Source organism: Marmota monax, unplaced genomic scaffold (assembly GCF_021218885.2).
Source record: "Marmota monax isolate L192 unplaced genomic scaffold, Marmota_monax_Labrador192_F-V1.1 WCK01_AAM20220418_F8-fsc00080, whole genome shotgun sequence".
Classification (NCBI taxonomy): Eukaryota; Metazoa; Chordata; class Mammalia; order Rodentia; family Sciuridae; genus Marmota; species Marmota monax.
This window is the reverse complement of record NW_026694750.1, coordinates 4,975,018-5,002,891: the sequence shown is the minus strand read 5'-3', so window position 1 is coordinate 5,002,891 and position 27,874 is coordinate 4,975,018. Positions and strand designations below refer to the sequence as shown.

Below are 27,874 nucleotides of genomic sequence, written 5' to 3'. Positions count from 1 at the left end.
GAGAAAGGAAGGAAGGAAGAAAGGAGATCCTCAGGGAGGGAGGAGGTGTCCTGAAGGAGAGAGGCAGCCTGGGCCATTGGAGGGGGCTCCAGGAAGTGAGGTGGGGGCCTACCCTTCTGCAGCTCCTTCTGTCCCCTCCCCCTTGGGGTTTCTTGACTTCAGAGGATTTCATTGACATGTAAACGAGGGTCCCCTATAAAAGCCAAGCCTTGCTTTGCTGGCGCAGATACCACAACATGGGCACAGAACCCGCAACCCGGGGCAACTCTGGAGTCTCTGCTAACAGCTTCCGAAAGGTCTGGGGTTCTGAGGGGTTCGGGGTGGGGGCCCTTCCCCCAGCCAGTGGGAGCAGAGGGCGGGAAGGCCAAGCCCTGCTCTCTAAAGATTGCTGGTCCGCAGATATCCAAACCGCTGATGGAGAAAAAGCGCCGGGCGCGCATCAACGTGTCCTTGGAGCAGCTCAAGTCGCTGCTGGAGAAACACTACTCACACCAGGTGAGACTCGGGGAGGAGGAGGAGAAGGGCCGCCCCCCCTTCCCCGCCTGGCTTAGAGCACTTCCTACTGATCTGCAGATCCGGAAACGCAAGCTGGAAAAGGCCGACATTCTGGAGTTGAGCGTCAAGTACATGAAAAGCCTTCAGAACTCCTTGCAAGGTAGAAGGGAGGCTTTGAAGGGGCTGGAGTGGGAAGATGGGACAGGGACGTGTGGAATCCGAGCCGTGGATACGACAAAGCCAGAAACAGAAGGGATGGTTGGAGAGCAGAGCTCAGGGAAAGGTGGGCAGTAGGTGGGCTGCTTAGGGGACGATGTTCCCCCAGTTCGGTTTGGGTGCTGGTGAGGGACGGGCAATAAAGATGTGGCTGGTTGTGGGGTTCTAATCTGTGTGCAGAGGTCTGCGCCGAGGGTAGACGTTCGGGTCGTCTCACTTTCGTACCTCCTCCTTTCTCCTCCACACTTCTCCCCTCCCTTTCTCTCCCACTCCACGCCTCTCCTCTCCATCTCTCCCTCTTTTACTCCCATCTGTTTAGGGCTCTGGTCGGTGGGCAGCGGAGCCGAGTACCCGACGAGCTTCCGTGGCTGTCTACCCGGCGTGAGCCAACTCCTACGACGCGGAGAGGAAGGCGGAGGCGGCCTGCGCTGCCCCCTGGTGCGGGACCTCGCAGGTAGCAGCACCATGGACAGCGCCAGCACTAGCCCGGAGGCGCCCGCTCTAGGCCACCCCAGTGGTCCTGGTGTCTGGGGTCCTGCTCCAACTGCCGGCGGCTCGCGGTCCCCACCACCCAGGCTCCTCTTCCCTGGAGGTCTCCCTGGCTCCTCCACCAGCGTCCCGGAGCCTCCGCCAGCGTCATGCCGCCGAACCGAGAGCCCAGGGCCTGGGATGCGCGTGTGGCGGCCCTGGTGAGGCCTTGGACTCAAGGGGGCCCCCATCTGGTCTGGGGACGCAGAGACGATATTTTGGATGCACCCCTGGTGACTTAAGGGACACCTCAGACGCCCGTTCTGCTCCTGGGGTGGGGGTGACCTAGTGAGCGCGGTGTACCCGTGGACGCGGGAAAATACAAAGTCACGTGCGGACCGGGTCTGCGCATCTAGGCATAATCCAACCCCACTCCAGCTCCACCTACTTAGGCCGGACCCGCTCTCTCCTCCCACCCTCTAGAGGGGCTGCGCCCCTTTCCCAGGGACCTCGGACAGGAAGGCCACCCCCGCCCCCCTCCACGGCCGCGCCGCGGTGGGAAGGTCGCAGTCCGCAGCGGCGCAGAGCGGACCCCTCGCAGCGAGGAGAATCGCTGCCCCGCCCCGGCCCATTCAGCCTGCTGCAGGCGCCAGGTTCCCACCCGCACAAAGCGCGCTGAGCCCCGCCCCGCCAGCGAAGGGCTCCCTACCTACCCCCCCCCCCCGACCTTCAACACTATCACGGATCCCCACCCCCTCCGCACACGGCACTGCCCACCGGGCAGGCGCGCTTTCCAAGGCCCGCGCATCTCAGAATCCCCCCTACTGCCCCGCCCACAACAGACACTGAACTCCGGCACGCCCACCCGGACGCCCCGCCCTGCTCAAGTCTTGGGAGGGATCCATTGCTTGATCTGGCCCGCGTGAAGGCTGTCCAGAGCTAACCCCAGCGCTTCTCGTGGGAGCGGTGCACTGGACAAAGACCCCTGGGCAGTATTCTGGACCCAGATCCTGCAAAACCCGGGTCTCCCGACCTCCCTGGCCGTCACACAACCCTCGACGGCCCTCGGAGCATTCTGTGCCTGTTGCTGGTCCATAATGAGGTTATCGCCGCGCTGGGACTTGGGTGGTGAGAGACTCCCAAGTCAGTTTTTCTTCCCCAGGGCTTCTAGCAAGGGACCTCCTGGGGGTGGGGTCAGGTCTCTGACCCCACCTTCTCCTACCAGGTTGTAATTCGTAATAAAAACAGGGCGAACCCGTGTAATGGGTATAAAGAGGCCAAGATTCCAACGTCTTCCACGATGCCTACTTAGGTGCGCTTTGTGAACGGCAAATATTAGCTTTCTATAGGATCATTTCTTCGGGGTGCTACTCCTGCCCTATCCGTGCTCCAGCCCCGTCTTGGTCCGATCTCAGGGAGAACGACTCACGGTGCCAGGGCGGACACCTCTCCCTACGCATCCTGCTAGCTCCCAGGACGAGGGCGGAGGTAGGATCCTCCTCTTCAGCCTCGGCTTCCTGCGGGAGGGTGGGAGAGGTAGGGACAAATCCCTTTGTTGGCCACCAGACGGCGGCCTCTCACCACCGACCTAAAGGGGTGACCCCAAATTTCAGCAGGGGGGTTCTACCGCAGCAAAACCTGGCAGAACAGGTCTGAAAAGGCCTAAGTTAAGCTCCAACGGCCCAGTCCTACTCGTTCTCTTGAATCACGCTCACAGTGACTGGCGGGCTTTGGTGCCCACCCAGTGTTTCATGCTGTTGGCTCCAAGTCCGTCTCCCATGATGGGCAGGACCAGAGAGCTCTTAAAGGGACAAGTCCAACCCCAAGAAATGGCACATTGGTGAAGAAATTCAAGTTTCAGAGGGAAAGACATTTGGGTGCTGCTGGCCAGCCCTGACATTAGATTCTGAAAGGGTGTTAATGAGACTTGGACGGCCAGGTGCAAATCATAAGGAAGTTTGTATTGGGTCCTGTACAGGAGAGAAATGCTCAGTTGTCCAAAACGAAACAAAACAAAAGAAACAAAACAAAAAACCAACAACTACAAACAGACCCCTGGCTCTGGGATGGATGGTGGTATGTAGACAGAGCTCCCTCCCCAGCTAAGTCCAGGGTCAATGTCTTTATAAACACAGCAAATAAGCCTGGAAGCTAGACAAAGTGTGGGAGAGAGCCCCAGGGTCCTCCACGTGGGGTCCTCCCCTGAAATTTCCTATCAACCAGGACTAGAGTGATTCGGGAGGACTATGTCCCCACTGCAAGTATTGCCATTGGATATGAAATTATTCAGTGAAAACCCAAGGTGACAAATAGTTTTTTTTGGGGGGAGGGGAGGAACAGTGGCTAGCTGGTGGCCTCTGTCCCCCCATGTGATACATCTGTTCTTGAAGGCACAGCAGCATTGGCCAGGATGACCCTTCTTGTGGCTGGGGCTGGACTGCAGTCGCCCGTGCCCCTTGCTCACCTGTGGCTGGCCCATCTCCATTATCCTACAGCTAGGGACCAGAGAGGCCTCTGAAGCCAAGTTGAGCAGTCATCTGCCTCTGCCCTCAGTGGCCCCTCTGGGGCTAGAACCCTGTCTGGAAGGTGAGGAAATGAGGCAGAGGGAACAAGACACAGCTGGCTCTGTGCTGGCCTTGAAACAGGTATCCACTTTGAGGGACCACTGCATGGTGGCAGTGCTATCCCTTCAAAAGGTCACAGCTATTCCTGAGCCTCTCCTTCACCTGGAATATGTGGGCCCTGGCAGAGCCGGGGCCTGCAAGAAGGAGAGCAAAGAGAATCCCTGTCCCAGGGTGGGGGAGGGCCCTTGCTAGGGGCCCAGCCTTCAGGGTAGGTAGGGGTGAGTCCAGGGATGGGCAAGCCCACATCCTGACTTTGCTTTAGTCCTTTGAACCATGAGTCCACATCTTTCATGGTGGGAGTCACAGAGGTGGCCGACGTGGTGGGGGACAGGCAACTATGGTGGAGTAATGAGCGTGGGGACATGAATGGTGGTCACGGTGGGTGTGGTGCCAATGGTGAGGGTGCAGAAGTGTTGTGCTTAGCTAGGGTAGAGTGTGAGTCCCCAAGGAGGCAAGGGGCACTGAGAGGGAGGCCTCAGGCCTAGGGGCCACATGCTGAAGCCTGACCCTCACAAAGGACCCCTAGAGGGCCCTATCTCTTACACCTGGTCCACTCAGTGGCCAGGGCACACGGACCAGACTTCAAAGAGCCCTGAGAACATGGCCACCTGTTCATCACAGATAGAAAAACTGAGGCAGAACAGGTCCCAGGCTGAGAGACCTGCTCAGAGAGATTGTTTGGGCCATGAAGACCCCTGTGCTTAAAGAGACCCTCTGCAATCCACGCCTCTGAGGTGTGGCAGTTGCAGTGCAGATTGGAGGGTGGTTTCTGGTTCCAGCTTTTCCAAGGCTGGGACTTTGTTCTGATGGTGACCCCGTCTCAGGGGTCTCTGCACCTGGTCCAGCTAAGGAAGGCTGGTGCAGCCAATGTGTAGACGGCTCACTACCCAAGCCCTGCCACGCTGGCCCCAGGAGATGCTGTGCCCAGCGCAGGCGTCCAGGGCAGCCATTGTGCCCCATTGTAATACCGGCAGGGAGAAGCCAGAAGAGAGGCGCTGTGCCGCTGTTCTTTTACCCCTGAGAGGGGTGACACATGTCTGCGCGGGACACAAGCGGCATCTTTGGTACTGTGGTCCTCGCAGGCGGCCCTGCCTGCCTGGTGTTCTGGGAGGCTCCGGTGGGCCCTAGGACGCTGAGCCCATCGAGTCCGAGTGCAGTGTGACGTAGCCCGAGGACTCAGAGGGCGAACTCAGGAAGCTGCTGGTACTGCCGCCGCCGTGCAGGCCGCCGGGCTCGCCCCACGACGCGCTCAGGCCGGTGTGCAGGGGCCCGGCGCGCGCACGCGCGGCCCGGTGCGGCCCTGGGCTCCGCCGCGCACCGCCAGGGGGCGTCGGGGCCTCGCCGGGCTCCGAGCCGTCGAGGGCGGTGCGCAAGGCGGGGAAGGGCCGGGCTGGGGCCAGCGGGCGGCGCAGGGCCTGCGGCTCGCGCTCGACGGCGGTCAGGGCGAAGGCGTCCGGCAACAGCGAGGCTGAGGCAGAGCGGGCGCCAGGCCCAGGCCGGCGGCGCGGGCTGCCCGGGGGAGAGTCGTGGGCGCGGCGCGGGCCGCCATCCAGGACCGGGAGGCGCAGCGACAGCAAGCTCTCTGCCGAGCGGCGGCGCGGACGGAACGGGGGCGCGTCCTCAGCGAAGGCCAGCAAGCTGCCGCGGCGCCGGTCGGGCCCCGAGGGCAGAACGAGGTGTGCCAGGGCGGCCAGGTCCTCGCCGGAGCCCCAGCGCGGCAGGAAGGTGGGCAGTGGGACGGTGGCCCACACGTCTGCGTCGTCGTGGGACAGGCGCCGCGTGGGTGGTACCTGAGGACCGGGCGGGATTTAGCCAGGAATTGCCCTCCTGGAAAACCGGCATCGACACCTCCCCGTACTCAAGCAGCCAGGGGGTCGGGACCGGGGCTGCCTGGTTTGGAGCTGTGAGCTTTGGAGCAAATGACAGCCTCTCTGAGCCTCAGTGTTGTCGCGTGTAGCTCCTGAACCGAGCAGTGCGCCAGAAGGAAACAGCAGACATCAGGTGGACCACTCCTCCAGAGCACAGGAAACATGGGGGAGGGGGCAGGGGGCCCCTCCTGAGCCCTTGCACACAGGCTCTGTTACCTGTGACCTCAGGCCAGCCCAGAGGGTGATGCCATTCCCCTGAAGGTACCAGGAGCCTGAGATGAGCTCAGAGAAAAGGGCGGGTCGTCAGACCAGCCCACCTTCCACCCCTCCTCCCCCACCCCCACCCCCCCTACCTGGAGGTACTGCATCTTGTCCTCCTGCAAGGGCCGCAGTGGGTAGAGCTGAGGCAGACCCTCCTCCAGGGCAGAGAGCTCATACTTGGCCATCCTGTCCAGGGCCACAAAGTCACCGCCATAGCTGTAGTCAAGGGAGCGCTCCAGCACCAGGTCTGGGGGGACGCTGCCCTCCAGGCTGCTCTCTACAGGGCAGGACAGAGGCAGAGGACCGTAGAAACTTTGGGGCCTATGGGAGGGAGTCCAGGGGACCCCCCATCTCACACAGACACAAGGCAGGGGACTGGTTAGCTGAAAAGAGCAAGGCCGAGGTCCTGGACCAAATCCTAGCTACTTCTGCTTTTAGTTGAACCTGGGAGGTCAGATACTGAGCAAGTTTCCTCATCTAGGATATGGGGTGGGACCTGAGGTTACCTGGGAACTTCCTGGGACTTAATATGCACAGGGATGAGAGTGCCTACACAAAACCAGCCTAAGGTGACACTGTGACTGCTGCAGGGGCCCCTGCGGCAGTTCGCTGTAAGGTTGGGGTGGGGTGAGGCTGGGAGCTCAGGGGAACACAGAGTGTTGGGTTAACTGGAACCCCGTGCAGCAGGGCATGGCGGGAACAATGCAGGGGGATGTTCAGCTTGGCGCTGATACAGGGAGTATCTGCAGCTGAGAATGGGGTCGCCTAAGTGCTATGGGGATCTCCAAGGCAGCTGTTTTCCCACTGACCTCACCTGGTTGTCACCCTTCCCAGGGACCACTCACAGGTCGTCCTTACCATCGTCTGAGTCCACATCGTTGGCCATGAGGGCCATGCACTTCTCCCAAACAGCCTTGAGGTCTGCCCGGTATCGGTCACAGGCCCAGAGGAACACAGGCAGCAGCAGGGCCTGGGCCACAGAGCACCACAGCACACAGAGCACCATCCAGGGTGCCGAGGCATCAGCCCGCAGGCTGCTGAAGCTCACCACCTGTGGGCACAGGGCTAGGCCTGACGGCTGGACCCCCAGCCTCCCTCCCAGCCTCCGCCACCCCCTTCATACAGCAGGTCCAATAACCCACTGGCCAGAGAAGGAGGTGGCAGTCACAAATAGAATTCTAGGCCCTTGGAGGAAAGGGCAAAGGTGTCTTGCCCACCAAGAACTGCCCACATATTCCTGTGTGCCCAGCCCTTCACAGTGTGGCTGGCAGCACTGGGGAGAAGGCAGTTTGCCTTGCTGTGCCCTTTGCAGGTGAGGAGCAGTCCTGGGAATGGGTCTCCAGCAGGCACTTTGAAAAGCCAGCCCCCACCCCCTGCTCCTCCTTGGCCAGTGGCCTCCTCAGCGCTGCCCTTGTGCCAGGCATCTAGGGCCCACACTCCCAGTGGTTTCTGGATCAGTTCCCCGGGCCCCTTCATTTCTCCTGTCCCAGGAGAGCCCTCATGGCTCTCCCCACCTGGAAAGAGTGGCATTTAACAACTCCTACGACAGAATGGAAGTATGCATACTGCAGACATCATGAGAGTTCTGCCATTTATGAGCTGTGTGACCCTCAGGAAACCACTAAACCTCTCTAGAGCTTATTTTCTTCATAAGTGAAATGGGCTAAGAGCACCCCACACTAGAGAGGATGAGATACAGATTTCAGATACTGTTTATAACATGTCCATAAATGGCACTTCCCTGCTCTGAAGAGAAGCCAGACAGACCCTTTACCTCTTCCCAGCGCCCCCTCTGTTCCTATGTTGCTGTGGTTTCTCAGCTCCTTCCTGCCATCAGCACAGGGACAGGATGCCAGGCCCCACTGTACACCTAAGGACTCAGTAGCTGGTGGATGGGGAGCAGGTGAGCAGGGGCTGCATCCCAAGGGAGCCCCTAACCCTGAAGCTGCCACCCCTAGCTGCCTTTCTGGAGCTGTGCCCTACAATGACTCCAGGGACATGGCCCTCCCTGCTGCTTGGATGAAGCTCCGGAGGGGCCCTGGCTGAGATTCCCTTCTTGTCCCATTCCAGACATTCAGGCTAGAGCCCCATGGCCAGAGAGTGTGGCTACTAGGTGTCCAGAGTTCATTCTTGGGCCAGCTAGGTACCAGCTGCAGAGAAGGCCCCAGGCAGTCCCACTGGACCTTGGACCTTCATTATCAAGGCCTCCATAGACAAGAGCTCACCTTGACCTTCCTGAGCCCTTAGGATCAAGCATAACTTCCCAGAACATTCAGGGCCTGCCTGACCTTGCCCTGTCCAATCTAACTCCTGGCTACTGACCTGCCACATCTGGGCCCTGGGCCTACTGGAAATGTGAGGACATGTCACCTCACCTCCCATACCCTCTGCATCTAAGTGGCCTCTGGTGACAGGAGGAATTTCCTTCGAAGTGTGACAGAAGAGACTGTAGTCACCTGATGTGGCTTTGAGTCCCACCAAAGCTGCCCTGACTTTTAAAAGAGTCATGTACTTCCCTGAACCTTGCTTTTCAAACCTGTAAAATAGATACGAAAATGTGCAGCTGAAAGGGGTCCGAGGCTTCCACCACCCGATGCCCAGCCTCTGACTGCCCCAAGCCCATGGCCCCTGACAGGCTCTCCACCAACACCCTCACCCACCAGTACGGGGAAGCCCATGAGGCAGTCATAGATGACCACGATGGTGGCCACCAGGCCTGTGATCTGCAGCGAGGTTCTGGCAGGCTCTGAGCCATCGATGGAAGAGCGGCGCTTGCCCTGTGCGTCCTCCACCACGATGGTGGGCACAGTGAAGGTCTGACGGTCAGCCTGGCGTCCCACCTGCACCACCAGCGTCTGGAACAGGGCAATGGCCGTGCAGACCACCCCCATGGCCACGCTGCCGCCTACTAGCAGCAAGAAGCAGACACCGAAGCCCAGGCCAATCTCAGCCACAATGAAGCGGCAGCCGTGGGCATAGAAGCGTTCACTTGTGTCGTGCCAGCCGACAGCAGGCAGAGCCGACAGGATGAAGGACACCATCCAGATGCCCATGACTGTGTGCACCGCCTGCTTCTTGGCATTGCTCAGCCTGGTGTGGGGCAGGGCAGGACAGAGGAAACCAGTGTCACTCACAGGACCTGCAGAGGGTCATGACTGTGCCTAGCTGCCCCCCATACATCATAGTCATGGCTCAATCAGCGTGGGGGGGCCCTGTCTCTCCCAGAAGATGCCTGTGCACACTACCCACATCCCTCTTGCCAGGTACTCCTCCACTGGGCACCGGTGTACTCACACCCATATGTGCATGTCCCCAGCAGCCCAGAGCCACCCTCCTGACCGCCCTGCCCACTCTAGCACAACACAGGTGTGGCACAACCACAAAGGGCCCTTGCAGGTGCGCACAGGTACACTGGGCACGTCTCTTCATGCACGGTCCTCATAAGGGCACCAATTCTCACATGCTCACCGGTAGTTGACGGGCCAGCGGACCATCCACATGCGGTGATAGGAGAGGGAGGTGACAGAGAAGCAGGTGGCCAGGGTGAGGGTGTAGAAGGTGGACACGAAGACCTTGCAGAGGCCCTCATTCCATTCATAGTCAGGACGCTGCCGTCGCAGCTGCACCACGGCGTAGGTGGCGATGGGCACGGCCACGTTGAGCATGTGGGTGGCTGCGAGCGTGCACAGCAGGAACTCCAGTGGCTTCCACTTCTTCTGTTTGGCACCCACACTGAGGATGCCCCAGGCGTTGGCCAGCAGGGAGAGGCCTCCACACGCCAACCAGCCCACCGCGCTGCCAGGCAGTCGCCGCTCATCACTCATGGTGCAAACAGGAGCTGGCAAGCGGCCGAGGCATCCTCCTTGAAGTCAGACCTTGGCGTGAGCAGCAGCCCTCACACACACACGGTGGCTCAGGGACACCAGGAACCACGAGCAGCTGGGGGCAGGGGAGCACTCAGTGACTCCCCTCTGACCACAGTACGGGAGCTCTGGGCTGTGGGAATGGGGGAGTCCCCGCCTGTCTGGTCCTGTCTCACACCAGGCCTCCTGCCCGGGAGCCAGCACCCAATAACTGTATGTTCCCTCACTTCTGCCCACTCCTGATCAAGGCTTAGAATCTGGGCTTTCTTTCAGGTCATCTGCATCCACAGGCCAATGGACACTCTTGCCTCAAGTGTGTCCTGGTCCTGTCCCAGAACAAGCCCTCTTCCCATCAGACATTCCAAGGTCCTCACACTGTCCACCCCAGGCCTCCCCAGCAGGGCTTTCCCCGTAATTCATCCCACCTCATTGGGCCCAGGGGGCCCATGCCCAGGAGGATGAAGCTCTCTGAAACTCCCTCCTCTTCCTGATTCACCAAGTGACCTGTGAGGAATGGTGTGTCTCTAGCTGGGGATGGAGAGGCCACTGAAGCCTTAGCCAGATTACCCGGCTCTCAGGCAGGGAAAGCAATGTCCTGGTGGGCTTTTTTTTTCTTCTCTACTAGGGACTGAACCCAGAGGCACCCTACTGCTGAGCCCTTATTATTATTACTTTTATTTATTTGCAGCCATGCTGGGGACTGAACCCAGGGCCTTGTGCATGAGCTATATCCCCAGCCCCAACTATTATTTATTTTTAAGTTTTTTAAAAATATTTTTTAGTTGTTAATAGACCTTTATTATTTATTTATTTATTTATTTATAAGGGGGTGCTGAGAATCGAAGCCAGAACCTCACACATGCCAGGCAAGTGTGCCACCGCTCAGCCCCAGCCCCGTACTACTTTTTTAAATTTGAGACGGTCACTTAGTTACTCAGGCTGGCCTCAGCCTCCCAAGTGCTGGGATCACAGGCGTGTGCCACAGCACTCAGCAGTTGCCTGGCGTTCTTTTGGTATGTCTGCTGCCCACTCCCTGGGACGCTCAAGCAATGTGTCTTATTCATTTCTGGGTCCCTGCCCCAGACCTGCTGGGACCCTTGGCCCAGGGGAGGAGCACAGTCTGGACACAAGTGCCTTTTAACAGCTCGGGGCCAGGGGAGGGGACAGCTATGGCCAGGAAATTCCTTCCCAAACAGAGGAGCCTCCCTTCCAGTACCCAGAGCCAGTGTGGGAGGAAGGGTAAGAAGCAGGTGGCCAGGGTGAGGGTGTAGAAGGTGGACACGAAGACCTTGGGATGTAGGGTGACCCTCCAGCAGCCATTCTTGTGTCCAGCAACACTCTCTGGCCATGGTGCAGAGGCCACAAGGTGAGGGAGAAAGAGCATAGGCTTGACAGGGTGCTCCCAGCTTCTTAGCTGATGCCTCTGTGTCCCCCTTTATCATCAGACATGGCAGTGCCTACCTTGAAGGATTAGGGTAGGTAGGTAATGAGCTATGCCAGTGGTGCCAAGGGTGGATCTGGGCATGGAGCAAGTGCTTACTAAATGCTTGCCAAGGCCAAGACACTGAGGTTGGTGCAGGTGAACCTCAGACCAGCTTTGGGGTGAGGAGGTAACAAGGTCTGCATCTGGCCTTTGGTTTGCCTGGCAACCTGTGGAGGGTGAATGACCACCGTGGGCCAGAGGCTGCAGGCACCAGCAACCTCTACCGCATCAAATAGGTAACAGGGCTCAGCATGAACCTGGCAGGCCAGGATCTATTTCTACCTGCATTGGGCTGCCTCAGCTGTCAGATGCCCAAGCATACTCTGTCTGACCCTTGTGACTTTGGCCCTGTCTGGTTCACCCTGACCTGTGTTGATTCCTGGTACAGGGTGGTGAGGAGGACACCAGACTACCAGCACAACACTTCACAGTGCCAGTTCTTTCCCTTGTCTAGCCTAACAGTGCCTTGCTGAAGGGAAAGCTCTAGGTCTATGGGCAGGGAAACATGCCCCCTGGGTAAGGGAGGAAGCATCCTCCTGCAAACAGGTAGGTACACTCCTACCACTTAGTATCTCCAGAAACTTTGTGTGATGAATAATGTTGCCATCCCCATTTTAAAGATGACCGTAGAGGCAGAGAGAGGTAAAACCATTTGCTCATGCCATTATATGCCTGAGCCAGGACCCAAACTCCACATGCCTGACACCAAAGTCTCTACCTCTCAAACCCTAAAATGTCTGGGAAGGAGGCATTTGTGTTGCTGTTGCCCGAGGGTGAGGTGGTTCTGGGCCTCCTATCCTCACAGGGCAGATCCTACTGCCTGGGAACACCACTGCTTCAGGCTGAGTGCAACAGAGAGGAACCCTGGACAGTAGGGTCTGGGGTGGGGGAGTAATGTCCTGGGATGGTGATGGGGGTAGACACAGGTCTTCAGGTGAACAGTGGCAGGGTTCTGGCTGTGAGAACATCACGCCCCTCTCCTCCGTGTTGATGATGGGAGATCCACTGAGCACAGACCCACAATTCATGCTTCACAGGGAGCAGCAGCCACGGGGGTCCAAACCCCAGGCCCAGGTCCTGGGCCTGCCACTACCCTGCTAGCAAAGCTCCTCCCGCACCGCACTCAAGGCATCCTCAAGCGTTTCCAGGATGGGGCTTCCCACTCCCCGCCAGGATACATGCCCTCCCCAACTCAGGGAAGACTGCAGGTGCCTCCTTTCGGTCCTGGTACCCACCCAGGCCCTGAAGCCTCCCGCCGCAGGGTCTGCGGGCGGGGCCCGGGGTGACGTCACGGACCCGGGCCAATGAGGCCGCGCGGCCGCAGGGTTCTATTGCGCAACAAAGAGAGCCCAGAACTTGAAAGGATTCCCCGGGCTCTGGCTGCGCCCGCCCGCCTCCAGCGGGTCTGCTCTCCGGGCTCCTGCCCCCATGCTGGTTTCCGCGGGTGCTGCGCCAATGGTCCTGCAGGGTCCGGCCCAGCAGCCGCTCAGGGGCGGGGCACGCAGCTCACACCCCCAGAATCTCCAACCCCTGCGATCCCAGCCCCCTGGGGCTCGGATCACCCTCCACGTCTCCAACAGACGTTCCCCCGCCTGCCAGTTCCCAGTGGATCCCCCTGGTCCTGCCCAGCCCCGAGGGCGCGTCCGAGTGACCGCCTGGGGAGGCGGAAGCTGGTGGACCGCGGTTCCCAGGCACTCTCAGGGTTGCGCGGGGAAGGGGAGGGACCAGGACCCCCAGAGTGGCCACCCTTGACCTCCGTGGGCCTCTGGGGGCGGAGTTGCCAGGCCTGAGGATGAGGGAACCGAGGGAGGGGCTGACACCGGGGAAGTTACCCTTAAGGTCCCCAAGTTGGATAGGTTCCAGCCCCAGGCGGTGCCCACGGCCCCTCGGACAGACCAGGCGACCGACCGAGCGCCGACAGTCCCCTCCCCTCCGAATCCTCCAGCGGGAATTTCCCGCCCGGCCACCCCCGGGCCAGGGCGGCGACGCTCACCCTGTTTGGGGGCTCCCGGGGCTCCTGCTCGCCGTTCCCGCCTCTGGCTCGGGCTGCGGTGCCCGCGCCCCGGGACCGAGCGCGGGCCGCCGGGGACTGCTGGCGGCGGAGCGGCCCGCGGGCCGGGGCATCCTGGCGGCTGACACCGATGGCCGGAGCGATGCGCTCGGCCCGCCGCCCTTCCCTCCCTCCCTCCCTCCCTCGGCGCCGCCTCCGCCGCGGTCGCGCTGTGCTCCCGCCGCTCGCCTGGCTGCGCTGGGCCCGGGGGCGGGGGGCGGACCAGGGCGCATGCCTCCGCCGGGGCCTCCGCGCGCCGCCCCTCGGCCCGCCCCGCCCCGCCTGCTCTCAGGCGCGGCCCGCAGCGCAGTCCGTCTGTCCGTCCGCGGTCTGCCCCTCCCCCGCAGCTGAGGCTTCAGTCCCGCGCGGCGATCGACGCCTCCCTCCCGCGCCGCAGCCTCGCGCTAGGTCTTGGGTCCTCCTGCCGTGGCCGCCTGGAGAGACCCATGCCCAGGGCTGGCGGGGCTGGCGGGCTAGAGGGAGCTGGGACAGGAGTGGGGTAGGAGGCAGTGGGAGGCTCAGGGAGACCTTCTGGGTGGAAGCCACGTCTAAGGTGAGCAGCCGTGGCGGGGTGTGGACAGGACCTGCCCTCCCGAGGACTGGCGGTTTCTAGGAACCCTGAGTTGCTTGGTCCAGAGCCAGAGCAGCGAAAGGCGAAAGGCGAGGTTAAGCCTGCTGAGGATTCCAACTTATCCCTGGGCCTTGGGGCCTATTAAAGGAATAGTCATTAGAGGTGCGGCTACCCTGTGACCACTCCTCCCCATATGGGCTCAGAGATGACCTCTCAAGCCCTGCTCCCCACCTTGCAGCTGGGATAGGCCCCAGTCAGCAGCCTGATCCCCACCTCTTCTTCTTCCCTCCCTCTGATGTCCTCCTCCCGTTAGTCTGGTAGGGTACAGGCGGTCACCCATAGACTGACAGCTGAGGCTTATCCCATCTGGGGGAAAGCATCCTGCTCCTCAATGGGGGTCTCTGGAAGACCCTCCAAAGAGTAGAGCTGATATCTTAGCCTCCTGTGTAGGTGAGCATGGTACCTGGGTCTTTTAAGAAACCCATAACCACACATAGTACCAGGCCTCAGGGCTGCCTGGCACAGCTCTGTCCTTCTGGGCACAGGGGAAGCCTCCCTGGGCAGGCAGCCCTGTGTCGGCAGAGCTGGCACACGGCCAGGGTGAGACCCAGACCAACTGCAGCACAAAGAGCTACCGGGCACTTGCCTGGTCAGACGGGTCTGCCTGGTACTGGACAGCCTGGCTTTTGTGCTCATTTAAACCATACTCAGGTCCCTGAGAATCTTCTGGGGGCCCAAGGTGGACCTTAGAGCCAGTCCTGACAGAAGTAGTTACTTGTAGAGAAAGACTACATAGTGACATGCAGGGCTTCCTGGGGAGTGGAGAGCCTGGGCCATACCCTCTCCCACACTCCCCCGTAGGATGCTCGGGGCCTCAGTATCCCCAGTGAGCCCTCCATGGACAGGCTAGCTCCTCATCCAGGTGGCCCTGGTTATAAATAGATTGCCATCAGTGGGAGGCAGGGACAGGGCAGCTGTAATCAAATGTGGCATTTTTTCTCTTTTTTTGGTGTTGGGATCAACCCAGGCCCTTGAGTTTGCTAAGCGGGTTCCACAGCTGAGCTACACCCCCAGCCCCAAGCATGGCATTTCTAAGATTCAGCCACTGAGAGCCTGGCCTCTGTCCATGGACAGAGAGCAGCCTTCCCCAGGCCTGGTCCCATCCCCCCCGGCCCCCGCCAGGCTCACTCAGTGCTGTTATCAGTGCCTCTGTCCACCTCAGCTGGCTTTGGGGCATGTGGCAGATGGACCCTAATGGCTGCCCTGGGTTTACTTATTCCATGTGGTCTTGGGTCTGGTGCTCTGTACTTCACACACCTGGGTGGTGGGTTTTAGGTACCTGACTTCCCCAAGGTCAGGTTGAGTGCCCAAGGTGGCACAGAACTAGGGAGTCTGAGGCCAGGCCCACCTTCTTATGAAGGATGCAGATGCCTAGGTCCCTGCCCCCTCAGTGAGCCCAGGCACTGCTGGGGATGGTGTGTGGCTGGCTCTGGTTCACAAAGCACGGCTTAGGGGGCCTCATCTAGCTTTCTGCTTGCGCTCAGTGGCTTCGTAAGCTCAGGGCCTCCCTGTGGCATGGGTTGTGGGTGGAGCTGGGGATGATCAACGCTGCCAGAGCCAGCCTCTAGTGGCTGAGCGGTAGGAGGGCAGAGTTGCTGGGGCTTTATGAAGTTTGAGCTGGTTCTCTCCCCTTGCTCCCCGTCAGCTAGGACTGGGGCCCGAGACAGATTCCAAAGCTCTTGGCGGGAGGGCGTTTCTACATCTGGAGCTGAGTTCTCTCTCTAGGGGCCCGAGGGAGCCTGTGCAAGGCTGCAGCTGCTGGCGGACCAGTCTCTTCTCCAGGCAGTGGGACAGATGTTTGGACTTCAGGGACAAGCCTGGGCACCTCCTCCATGGGTATATTTGGTGGACTGGGGTGGAGGGTGGAGTTCTGGCCCCTGCAGAGGCCTTAGTGGTTTATGTACCCCCAGGGGCTGCTGGTGACACACAACCCAGACACACGCAGATGCCCTCAACCCACACAGGAACACAGCAACATGGAGGATGTGGCCCTGAGTCTACTCCCTTCCAGGTTCCTGCCAGGGTGGGACCTCTGGAGCCAGGCTGCAAATCTGCAAATGCACTCTCTACAGCCAGACAGGAACGGGGGGCTGCTATGCCTGAGATTCTGGGGCACACACAGGTGCTGGGGCTCAGTGGGTGGGGCCTAGGATGAAGGCACAAGCTCACAGAATGGAAGACTGAGGCTGCACACGAGAGCCCCCACACCCTGTGTCTAGTGGGAGAGCAGACCCCCGACAAAAGACCACCAGGCTTCACAGGTCCAGCCAAACAGCAGCTTTATTAGGGCGCTGGATTCTTCACATACCTTAATATGCTCGGAAGCAATCCCTAGGGTGCCTGTGGATGCCTCCAGCATTTGGGACAATACTGTGTAGCGTTTATACTGGAAGGATATAAATAAAGCTTCGGTGCACAGGCTCTCAGGACAGGGCGCAGGTTAACACTGCCACGTGGATACGTCACACAGCACCAGCTCTCAACGGGAGTGGGGGGGTTTGGCCAAGGGGATAACTTCTAAGTGACTGAAACCGGGGCTGTCACCGCAGATGCTCAGGCCCCGATGGCGGAGAAGGGTCTAGGGCTGTGGCTCTGTATGGCCCTGTCGCTTTGCCTTCATCTGCAGGTAACGTCCTTTGCCTTCTTCAAAGCGCTTTTTCTCATCCTCGGTCTCGGGCTGTAGGCCACAGAGAAGCAGCACAGGTTAGACAGGATGCTGAACCCGAGGCAGGCTGTGTGACCTGATCCCTCCTGGGCCCTGTCCTTCCTAGAATCAGGTTCCCCCGCCTGTGTGTCTGCACCTTCCCAGGAGGGTTTGGACCCAACTTGGCCCTGATGGCCTCCTGGGGCTGCTGGATGCCAGGCACAGGCCTCCTGCTGCATCCTCCTAACCTGGCAGAGTCTGCTAAGTCCTACAGACATGCCCTCTTTACCTTTCACAGTGGTTGGAATTCCAAGCCCAGTGTCCCTTTGGTAATGCACTTCAGTTGAAAATGCACTTGATAATGAAAGGTGGGAAGGCTGGCGCTAGAGCTGGGTGTGAGCAGAGAGCAAGGAAAAGAGGAACCTTGCATTTGTTCTGCTGCCAGGGGAAGCCAGATGCCTGGGGCATGTGATCCTAGGGAAGGCAGGAACACTGATCTGGCAGTGACCTTGAGAAGGCCACTGGCCTGCCTCAGGTGCAACAGGGCCTGCTTTGTGGGGAGGTGGCCCTGCCAACCTGCTCTGGCCATGCAGGTGCTCAGAAAGTGGCCTCTTGGACCTAACGCACCTCGCTACTGTTCCTTTGAACAACTTGCGAGGCTGCACCGCATCCTTAGTGGGTGGAGCAGGCTGGCTGGTGGACTTTTTGGTTCTGGCTGGGTTCTGCCCAGGATGGTCCTGGTTCATGCCTGCTGGTGGGCTGGCACTGTGAAGGGCAGTACCCCCTACACTCTCAGGAGGAGCCTGCCATGAACCCTGGGCAGATGCCAAAGCAGGAGCATTAGGTGGTCACTTCTGAGGCCCCATCTGTGCCACTACCAAGTTCTGCCTCGAATTGCCCTGGCCAGGATTCAGGTTTAATGAGCTGTACTAATTCCCCTGGGATGCCATTTCACTTCGACGTTTTGAGGGTGTCTGTAAGCCAAAGAAACGGGGCCGCTGCCCTTCATCCACTATGACTCCAAGCCCCAGCAGCTATTTTTAGGCCTACGTGTTCTACAGACAAATGGTGAATTGGCAGAAGAGAGAACGGCAGGCAGAGGATGTAACGTCAAGTCAACACCAATGCCTCCTCCCCTCAGCCTTCTCCAGAATTGCTCCCTAAATGTCACCAGGTGTACACTGTCCAGGCTTTTGCCAGCTTGGTGTCAGTCAGACACAAGGGTATTGAAAGACACAGGGCTAGGTCCCCACAGGGGCTGAGTCCTGTTCTAAGACACTTTATGGAAGGAATCCCTCCTGCTGCTCTGGTCTGACCTCTGGCTGACTTAAGAGAGTAGAACTCCAGGCTGTTGACTTGAAACAGCCCAGAGAAGAGAAAAGGTTCTTTCTCTGCATTAGCATAAGTTCTAAGAGGGCAAGACTCCTGAGATTTCTGGGGGCTGGTGGGCTTGAGGCCCAGAATGGGGGCCCAGCAGAGGGCTCCCGTGCACAGTTGGGCAGATGTGCTAGGGCAGGGCTTCTCATGCATGCAGGGTCTGATCCAGTGGGCCTGGGACTGGGCTGAGACTCAGTTCTTAGAAGCTCCCAAGTGATGTGATGCTGCTGGGTATGGACCTCACTTGGTGTGGTCCGTCTTCATCCAGTCCTGCCAAGTGGGAGACAATGTAAAGTGGCCAAGAGTGCAAGGTCAAAGTCACCAGGCTAGAGTAGTGGGGGTCTTTCTCTCCCTCATGGAGTCTCTTGGTGTGGCTGAGGCCTGCTTCCTGCCTACCTCTCTGGGGACCTCACCTTGGGCAGAGCAAGCACTACAGAGCTTGTGGGTGTTTTGGAGCTGAGGCCTGGTGGGCTGGGCACTGGGTTTTGCTGGCTTTGGCAGGCATGGGAGGACAGCTAGAGGGTCAAAGTGCACTGGACCACAAGCTCCTTCTAGCGTAAAAGCCCAGCTCTTTGCTGGTGGCCTTCCCTCTACCTGGGGGAACACTTGTCCCCCAGAGAGAGGAAAGGAGGCAAGAGGCTTGGACATGAGGAAACTCCAAAGAATGTATGCTGGGCCTGTGAAGGGCAGCTGGACCGAGGGGACGTTTACCTGGGCCCTCTGCCGAGACTCGGCCTTCCTGATGTGGGAAGAGACTTCCCGCTTCTTCCCTGGCACTCCTGGGAACATGTAGTATGGGATACTGGCCAGGTACCTGGTCCCCAAGTGGTCCCTAATGGTCACCAGCCAAGTGCTCTCAGAGCTCAAGGGAGCCAAGAAGGAGCAAATGGCTCTGCAGAACGGAGAACATGAGCTCAGGAGCCGCCACAGGTGCCCTTGAAGGCCACCAGGAATGGCCCACCCAAGGCCAGGACCTGTGGTAGGGCGAGGGAGGCTGCTGGGCCCAGGAGATGCCCGTCTGTGGAATCCTCTGGGCTGTGCACCCTGGTCCTCTCTTTGATGATGCCCGTTCCTGCTCTATTTGGTCTGGGGCCAAATGGGTCTGGGAGCCCGCACACTAGGTGGCTGCTCACGAGGAACAATGCACACTGGCACCAAGGGTCTGAAATCGCAAAGTAAGATCAGTTTGTTGGGCTGGGACTGTAGCTCAGTGGTAGAGCGCTTCCCTAGCACATGTGAGGCCCTGGGTTCAATCCTCAGCACCACATAAAAATAAATAAAATAAAGGTGTTGTGAACATCTACAACTAAATAAAAAAGGTCATTTTGTTTTTCCCAGCTCGTTTGGCCAGGCCAAGGATTACCAGCAACCTGGGTGTGGCCGAGTGGTAGCTGGTCCCCTCTGGCCATCAGCTTGGCCCACGTACCCTCAAAGCTGGCCTTGACAGCCTGGAGTCCAAGCGCTCCCCGGGAGGACCCAGGCCTGCCCCCTCAGGGCCCCACCTCGCTGCTCGCCCTTTCTGGGAGGCCTCTCATTCCGCCCCGGACCCAGCATCACCTCCCCTCCAGACCAGGGAGAGCGGCTGGGCTGCTCCAATTCCAGCCTCAGCGCTCACTAGCCCCGAGGCCCTCCCTACCTGCTCTACCATGATGTGGGCCAAGCTCAGGGCCCTCACAGTCCATGTTTGACACCACCATGCAAAACCAACACGGAGGGGCCCGTCACGAGGGGCCATTACCGACTGAGACCATTTGCATGAAACACTCACAGTGAGCGAATCCAGAGACAAAGTGGTTAGTGGCTGCCCCCCGGGACTGGGACACAGAGGGGCTGGGGGTGTCCCAAAGTGGACAGTGGCGAGGATGTGCGAGCTGGGTGCGTGGAAACCTGGGGCCACCTGCGCGTGAGCCGGCTGTGCTGCGTGTGGTTATGCCTCAGCGAAGCCCTTACACCCCAGGCCAGCACAGGGGTCAGAGGTCAGTGTGGCAGGCACCCCCACCAAATCCTGGCACATGAGGGACGGTGAGTGGAAGAAACACTTGCCAAGTTCAAACTAAACACCTTCTCTGCAGCAGCGACGAAGTCTCCATTCATTCAGTCCCCCCAAGTGCTGTTCTGTGCTGGGAGCTGGGGGACCCCATCCTCAGGGACTGATAATACATAGAAAAATAGGAAAATAATGTAGTACATAGACTAGTGACAAGGGCATGGCAAAAGAATGGCAGAGCAGGGAGAGGGCACTGCCAGGTGCTGGGAGGGACAGGCTGCACCCTGGAGATAAAGCAGGCCTCACAGGGACAAGAGAGCAGCTAATGGCACTGAGCAGGGGCAGGGGATTCAGGGAGGCCAGCTGTGGTGGAAGGAGGCCTGATGTGTACCCTCCCAACCCACAAGGCACCCAGACCATCTGCCCATAGTTGCCACTCACCACCACCTGGGCAGACCCACCAAATGGCAGAGACAGGCATTGACACTGGGATGGTCATCCCGGCGGACTGCAGGGGCACCAGGCAACAGAGAGCGGCTGGGTCGGCCAGAGCGAGCCAGTTGGGGGACCTCAGGCAAGCTCCTCCCCCCCCCACACTTCAGTCTCCTCATCTGATGGGGAGCAGCCGTCCCCCCACACTGGTGCAGATGTGAGGCACAGGCGAGTGCAGGGCCTGCCAGAGGGGTCACCCGGATGACCTGGGTCTTGATGCTCTGGTCTGGGGTTCAAGAGGAGCGTTTTTAGGAGAGCACCGAGTGCACCTGGAACCAGCATGTGGCAGCACCAGGTGGGGTCCTTATCAGGACAGACGGGGAGATGAGCGAGGTGTCCTGATGCACACCCTAAGGGGACACACTAGGGTCCTGTACATGCGAATAGGCCTTGCTCACCTTCCCTTGTCCCTCCCCGCCTCATGTGCAGCTGTGACAGTACAGCCTGGTGGAGTTTTCCCAAGCTTGTCCCCCGCCAGACCTACGGACACCTTCCACCATATTACTCCAAACGGTGGCAGACGCTTATGATCTTGGCAACCATCAGCCCATTAGGTGTTCCAGAAGGCGTGCATCTAAGGCTCTGGACGCTTAACTCACGGGGTCCTCCCAGTGTGGGTGCTGAGAGGGCACAGGCTGAGGGCAGGAATTCTAGCAGCCTACCAGGGTGCAGGGTGAAGCCTCCAGGCTGCTCCACGGTCTCTTCCATGTTTAATTCTCACAGTGAACTCATCACAGGACCTGCTCTCCGTCAGAACTGACGCTATCTGATGATGGACGTGCAGGAGGCTGCCAGGGAATGTGGCCAAGCCTTCACGAGAGCCTGGGAGGAAGAGTCCAGGGGACGGCCTCAGCGCTCTAGGGACAGTGGCAAGTGCTGAATGTTCCCAGTTCTGCACCAGTCCAGGGACAGGCCTAAGAGCCGAACTCTGCTTCGTTAGCCTCAACCTCTCTGCACCGAGCAGTCACCCGTAAGCACTGACACACTGACAACCTACGTCCCTGGAGGGGTGTTCTGACAGGGCAGAGATCTGTAGTCGAAGGCAGTGAGGTCCCAGGCACCCACCCAGCGTCTGCTCCATGTGGGAGCAGGGTTCCTGGCCCCAGCTGACAGGCATTCAGCCTCCCAGCCATGAGCCTCATCAACAGCTCTCCCACACAAGTGACTAAGGGGCCGCCATGTCCCCGCTAGGTGTGGGGCTGGCACAGAGACAGATGGCTCCCGGCGCACAGCCCCCACCCTGACACAGCCCCACCTCCTCACAGTGGGTCCTTTCCACAAACAAAGCAAGTAAACACAGAGCCTTGCTGTCCCTGGAAGGGAGGGGGGAGGAAAGCTGCTTCACAGGGAAACCAAACATCTCCACGGTGGCAGGGACAGGGGCTGTGACCTCGGGCCACAGCACCTACCTGCAACCTCCTTCCAGGCCTCTATGCACATGCCGCAGAGAAAAGGTGGGAGCAGAGGGGACAGCAGGCAACTTGGGACCCAGTGACCCTGTGAACCGAGGGCCTGGCTGGTGCAAGGGACAGAGAGCATGACTCTGGGTCCTGTGGACCTGGCTGGAGGCATCAGAGGTACTGCGCACCTTCCTAGGGCCAGGTCCCCTCACCTGTGGAGTAGGGAAGCACTCAAGGAGGGGACATGGAGACATGCTTTCTGGGGCCAGGCACAGGACCTTGGAGACCATTTTGTAAGGAGGCTGGCACCAGCTCCGAGGACATGCCCTGCTAATGTACATCTGCTCACTCGAGACACTGACCTGGGAGGACAGTCAGATGGCCCAGGGGACAACTCACAGCAGCAAGGCCTTTAGGGCACTGTGCCCACCCATGGGAACGGGGTCTGAGGGAAGGTCCCTCTGTACAGGTCCAAGGCACACTGCCTCCTCCATGCCCAGGGCTCTGCCCAGCACTGGTGCCAGGCCCCAGCTGTGCCTGCCCAATGACCCCGGGCCGGGATCTGCATCTCTTCCCTCTCCTCAGTGTCTCCTGCCAAGTGCCACCTTCTGGGCTCCTTTCCACTGCAGGGGAAGCCTGTGGCTTTTCAGCCCAGCACTGCAAACCAAATGCTTTCCACTTTGCATTTTCTGTGCTTCAAGAACACACATTTGGAACGTGGCATAGAGGTCGAGTGACTAAGTCCCACCCTCAGTACAATCGATAGCTTGTCCTTTCTGTAATTAGTGAGAGTCTGGTGCAATGAGGGCTCTGGTGGCGACAGAACGGTTTCCTGCCGGCCTGAGGGACACAGACCTCCTCAATTAGGCAGCCACATGGCACGCCCTCTCCCATGATCTAATGGAGACAAGAAGGATCTCGGGACACTTACAAAAGCAATTAAAACATCTTCTGACTATAGGGGACACGGGACACTTAGCACAGCCTGCTGAGGGCCACTGTTGGGCCAGGAAAGGGCAAGCTCAGCACCCTCGGTCCTCCCAAGCCCCGGCTCCCAGGATGCAGCTCCGCGGGAGGATCCCACCTGGGCAGGGCAGAGCCAGGCACGGGCGCAGGACACACCCACTGCCCCTGCACACCTGGGCTGACTCCTCTGCCGCTGCACCTAGCTGCACCTCTCTGGATGGTGGCCTGCAGCAGCAAACAATAATGAGACCACTAGGGAGAGCCACCTGGCAGCACAGACACAAACTCCAAAACAATGCTCCTGTGTGTGCCTGAGACACCCCCACACAGAGGCTAATGGGAGGTCGCAAGCGAGGTGGGGTGACGAAGGGTGAAGAGGAGTCTGCTTGTCCCCATGGTGGAGGCTCGGCAGCCCTGCAGCCGGGCTTGTGACACCACTGTCCTCACCAACAGCAACAGACTGCAGCTGTCATCTGCCAAGCGCTGGTCACCCGTGAGGCCCCGCCAGGCTGTGTCATCCCTGCAGCCCTGCCCTGCTGCACACTCTGCGCCCTGCAGCACAGGGTCTGGGGACACAGAGGGGCTCCTCTGTTGAACAAATGACCAAATGATCAAAACAAGGAAGTCTTAACTCTACACGTCAAAGATTCAAAACTGGTGGTTTCACTCAAGAAACACTGCGCCGTCCACTCCAACCACCACCAGAAGGCTCAGGACTGAGGGCTCAGCTCAGCAGGGCTGGCAGTGGACACAGGGGCATAACTGGCAGGCCTGTGCAATGACTTAGGCTTTCCTACCTGCCCTCCAGCGCCAACTCTGCCTGCAGCAGGGGAGCTTCACTGACGCCACGTGTGTCTGGGAACATATGGGTCTGCACATGCACACACGGGCGGGGGGCCTTCTGAGTCCTATTCTCCACAGAGGGGTGCCAGGGCCCTCCATGCCCCTTGAGAACAGAGCAGCAGGCCGTCAAGAAACAGCGTGGCTCTCCACACTTGGGGTGGGTGGTCCCTTCCACCACCCAGGCCACACCAGAAGCGAGACTGCTAGGAAACCTCCGTGCTGGTGGCCTGGTCTCATCTGAGCCCAGTGACCTCTCCTGCCCTCCACAGCAGCCTTGGTGGAGTCTGGGACAGACTGGCCATCCCCTGTGCCCTCCCAGCCCACACCCCGTCACAGCATGGCCTCCTTGTGCCCCAGTATTGGTGGCCAGTGCCTCTTGTGGACTGTGAGTGGAGCAGGCAGGCAGACACCCCCACTCTGCTGTGTGCCCCACAGGCCTGTGGCCAGTGCTGCTGGCAAAGAGGCAGGAACACACGTCTATGCCGGGACACGTGGGCATGGACGGACTGGCAGAGTGCAGAATCCAAGGTGGCAGAAAAAGAGCCAGGCTCGAGGTGGGGCTGGGGACATGCGCCCTCCTCTCCCCTGCTGACCATGTGTGTGGCCCCAATGCTGGTTCCGGGGAGAGGATCCCAGCTACTCCAAGTGCCTGAGCACTGGCCAGTCAGGCACTGGGGTGGCTTCATGACCCGACACTTCCCTGACACCTGACAGGAAGTTGGCGAGCACACCTCGGCTCCAAGGACTTTGTAGGTCCGTCTGTGACTCGTACCTGTGGGCTGGCAGCCGGCTGGGGACAGGATCCCTCAGAGGCAAACTGCGCCTGCTCTTGCTGAGACCGACACCACCTGCTACACCCCCGCCTAGCCAACAACTACAGGCACCCGAGCTTACGCCGCTCAACAGGCAAGGACAACGGGAGAGGCTGGGACAGCCAGTGACCAGTGGGAAAACATCTTGTCCCCAGCAGGATCAAAGGGAAGACAGAGGGCCAGAGTGCTGGAGGCTCTTCTGGCTGTGAAATTCCCTAAAAGTGGTTATGGAGCCTCAGCATGCAGGAGCTTGGGGCCCAGTGGTCTCCATGACACCAAAGTATCTCACCAAACTGCAGCCCCCGGGCCCCTGCAGTCCCGTAGTCTGGGCATCCCTCCTGCCACGCCAGGCCACAGAGAGAAGTTTCCCTGTTCATCCTAGCCAGAAAGGTGACGGCCTCCTGCGCTGCTGCCGTATGCTCCAGGGGAAGGGCCACCGGAGCACGGAAAGTCCCACCTGTGCCACCTCCTCAGTGCAAAGGCACAAGGGCCTTCCAGAAAGACCTCACGGAGCAACGGCTGGCCTGTGATGGCTCAAGCCAGGAAGCAAGCCTCCAAGGAGGGGTAGCCACAGCTGGGACCACCAAGGGCCTCCCTAGCCGACCTCAGGCAGGCATCCTGCGCTCATGCTGGGGCAGCAGGTCAGATGGTGCCCAGGGCCAGGTGCTCCTGCACCCACTGTGCCATCTTCCTGACCAGCTGTGGTGGACCGAGTGGCCGCAGGGCTCTGCACTGGCTGCACAGGTGAGTCCACTAGGTGGGAAGTGAAGGGGCAGGTTGAGTCATGGGGCCGTGACAGAGGTGAGGCCAGCAGAAGCCCCATCTGTGCTGAGGCCCCAACAAGACTCAACTACAGGGCAGAAAAGCACCTGATCTCTGTGGAGAGTCGCGGAGGCCCATGAGGCAAACACCTGTCCAGCAAGCACCCTGGCCAGGCCCAGCAGCTGCTCAAAACAGCCACGTTTCTTGAACACTGAGGCGGTTTCCTGAGATCTCCTCGGGATGACGCAGGGCCCTGCACTGAGTAGGTGTGGCGCAGCTTAAGGCCACATCTCAGACCCTCCTCACAGGCCCAGGCTGAGAAGGGCCACTCCCAGAGCCACACCAACAAGGGTCCTGGCAGTCCCAGGGCAGTCACCCCCATGTTCCTCATGGTCCTCCTGTCACGAGGGGAAGATCTGCCCTAACTCTAGATATGCCACATGGATAGGATGCAACTGGCAACATGTGCAGCAGCTGGCCCTCGGTATAAGTCCCAGCTCTCCATGACCAGCCCCAAGGAGGACCCCAGCCCCCCGCCTCCTCCATTCCCACCTTCCCCAGAGGCAGGGAATGGCCACAGCATCATGCTGGCCGAGTGGGTACCATCTTTTTAAAATTTATTTATTTATTTATTTATTTATTTATTTATTTTTAGTTCTCGGCGGACACAACATTTTTGTTGGTATGTGGTGCTGAGGATCGAACCCGGGCCGCACGCATGCCAGGCAAGCGCGGTACCACTTGAGCCACATCCCCAGCCCCGGTACCATCTTGATAAGCAGACAGCTGCCACATTAAGAACAGTCTCCCCAGCCTCGTGGTGGATGCTCCATACTCATCGCTGCCCTCAGTGCTGCCGGGGGGGAGAGCAAGACAGTGGAGAGGATGTGCAGGTGCGGCAGGCTGCAAGTGTGGCAGGGCTGGCCCAGAGCCCTGCTCCAGGGAGGACAGCCGCATCCCAGGCCTCTTAACCCCATCTTAACCTCCAGACCCCTTCCTGTCAACTCAAGGTTGACCACTGAGCCAAGTCTGGGTCCTGCCTGCCTCTGCCCCCAGCTCACAGGTGTGTGAGGCTGCAGGTGAGTATCCACCAGCGCTGGCTGACAGCCTCCTGCTTTGGGCTTTCTGGGACAAGCTCACCAGATCTGCTCTGCAAGGACTCTGCCTCCTGAGGTTGGGATGCTCAAGTTCTCTGGCAGACACGGGTACACGGGAACAAAGAACTGGTGGCAAGTGCTGCCCACACACACGGAATCAGGAGCCTCCTCTGGCCCCAACACAGAATTCGGTCCTCTCCCCTGAAGACTTAATATGCTTCTTACACCCTGCACAGAAAAAACCCACCCATCGGAGGCACCAGGCCACCTTAGTGCTGGGCGCCCGGAAGCCAGGGCTGGGTGCAGGAGGTGGTTTCCCTGCTGTCCCTTCCACAGGCCATTTTCCCACTTCTGGTCCATGGGTCTGGGTGGTCACAGCTGTAGCTGCCCCTCCATGGAGCCCTGCTTCCTGGCTTGAGCCATCGAAGGTCAGTCGTTGCTCCAAGGTCAGAGGGCACTGGCATCCAGACCAACAGCCCGATCCCCAGCACGAGTGACAGCTGCTGAGGCGCAGCACGCAGGCCCCCAACAAACATCCATCCAGAAACAACTGTGCACAGAGGCTGCGCCTGTGTCAGCAAGGCCCTGGGGAAGGGAGCTAAAAATAGACAGGAGGCTGAAGGAGCCAGCGTGGGGGCGGGGAGGCGCCAGGAGAGGAGGGGCCCAGCTCGCACACGCCTGGAGCCCTGGGCAGCACACATGAGTGCTGAGGTCCAGGGCATCGGAGGTCCCCAAGTGAGCATCACAGAGGCCTGGCAGAGTGCCAAGTCCCCCTCTGGGGGGTCTGCCCTGCTGTCCCCTCCAGACTGTCTTTATCAGCACTGTTGAAGCCACCTGCACTGAGCAGGACATCAGCCACATGCAGCCCCCCAAGTTAGGGACAATGCCACCATGCCCTCCACTCATGCAGGGGTCCTCCTCACCCCTCTGCAGCCCTTGCCAGCCCAGCGCCTCCTCTCTGGGATCCGCCGCCTCCTACACCATGACCCGCATACAGGTTTCTGGAAAAGGACACCCAGGTCTGCTTTTGAAAGTCACAGGTTCAGCCCCAAAGGCCTCCTCGACTACAGACCTGGCTCCATGTGACAGCCCACTCAGGGATGGACTCCACAGCAGGTGGGGAACCCGGGGCATCAAGGTCCTTCTCCCAGATCCCCTCCTGGCCACAGTGCTGGTCTCCACAAGAACCAGAGAGGAGGGGCCGTGGGGGGCACTCGACTGGTGGCTGGTGTTGAGAGCCACAGCCGAAGGGGCCCCAGCAAACTTCCAGCTGCCAGCAAACTTCCAGCTGCCGGCTGATGATTGGCTCACAGCGGCCCCAGCAACATCTAGCTGATTGGCTCCTCTGCGGTGATGCTCATTGGGCTGTTTCCCTGCCCTTTCAGACCATGGAGCTGCTCATTGGGGGACTTTTTTGGCTCCGCCCACGTGACCCAGCCAATCGGCCTCAAGAGGAGGAGGATTGTGGGAGGTGGAGAGAAGCTTGTGGGGGAGAGAGAGGCTTGTGGAAAGCCGGTGGTGGCAGTTGAGGCTCT

General features: G+C 59.6%; 3 protein-coding genes across 7 annotated transcripts in view; 1 reads left to right on the top strand and 2 right to left on the bottom strand.

The window, feature by feature from the left end:
• Nucleotides 1-414: 414 nt before the first annotated feature.
• Nucleotides 415-1,404, top strand: Hes3 (hes family bHLH transcription factor 3). Its single transcript, XM_046424455.1, has 3 exons — nt 415-495; nt 574-655; nt 1,031-1,404. The coding sequence occupies exons 1-3, from the start codon at nt 415-417 to the stop codon at nt 1,402-1,404; spliced, it is 537 nt and encodes a 178-aa protein (XP_046280411.1).
• Nucleotides 1,405-3,119: 1,715 nt separating this feature from the next.
• On the bottom strand, nt 3,120-13,403 carry Gpr153 (G protein-coupled receptor 153). Its single transcript, XM_046424885.2, has 6 exons — nt 13,272-13,403; nt 9,401-9,871; nt 8,593-9,022; nt 6,791-6,983; nt 6,025-6,209; nt 3,120-5,593 (listed from the first exon to the last, which is right to left on the bottom strand). The coding sequence occupies exons 2-6, from the start codon at nt 9,754-9,756 to the stop codon at nt 4,928-4,930; spliced, it is 1,830 nt and encodes a 609-aa protein (XP_046280841.1). The 5' UTR covers nt 9,757-9,871; nt 13,272-13,403; the 3' UTR covers nt 3,120-4,927.
• Nucleotides 13,404-16,213: 2,810 nt separating this feature from the next.
• Nucleotides 16,214-27,874, bottom strand: part of Acot7 (acyl-CoA thioesterase 7) — an 84,636-nt gene continuing 72,975 nt past the window's right edge. For all 5 annotated transcript variants that reach the window (XM_046424726.2, XM_058572728.1, XM_046424727.2 and 2 more), the window contains exon 9: nt 16,214-16,636. In XM_046424726.2, coding sequence (XP_046280682.2) covers nt 16,538-16,636 — 99 coding nt within the window. In that variant the 3' untranslated portion in view covers nt 16,214-16,537. The remainder of the gene's footprint in view (nt 16,637-27,874) is intronic.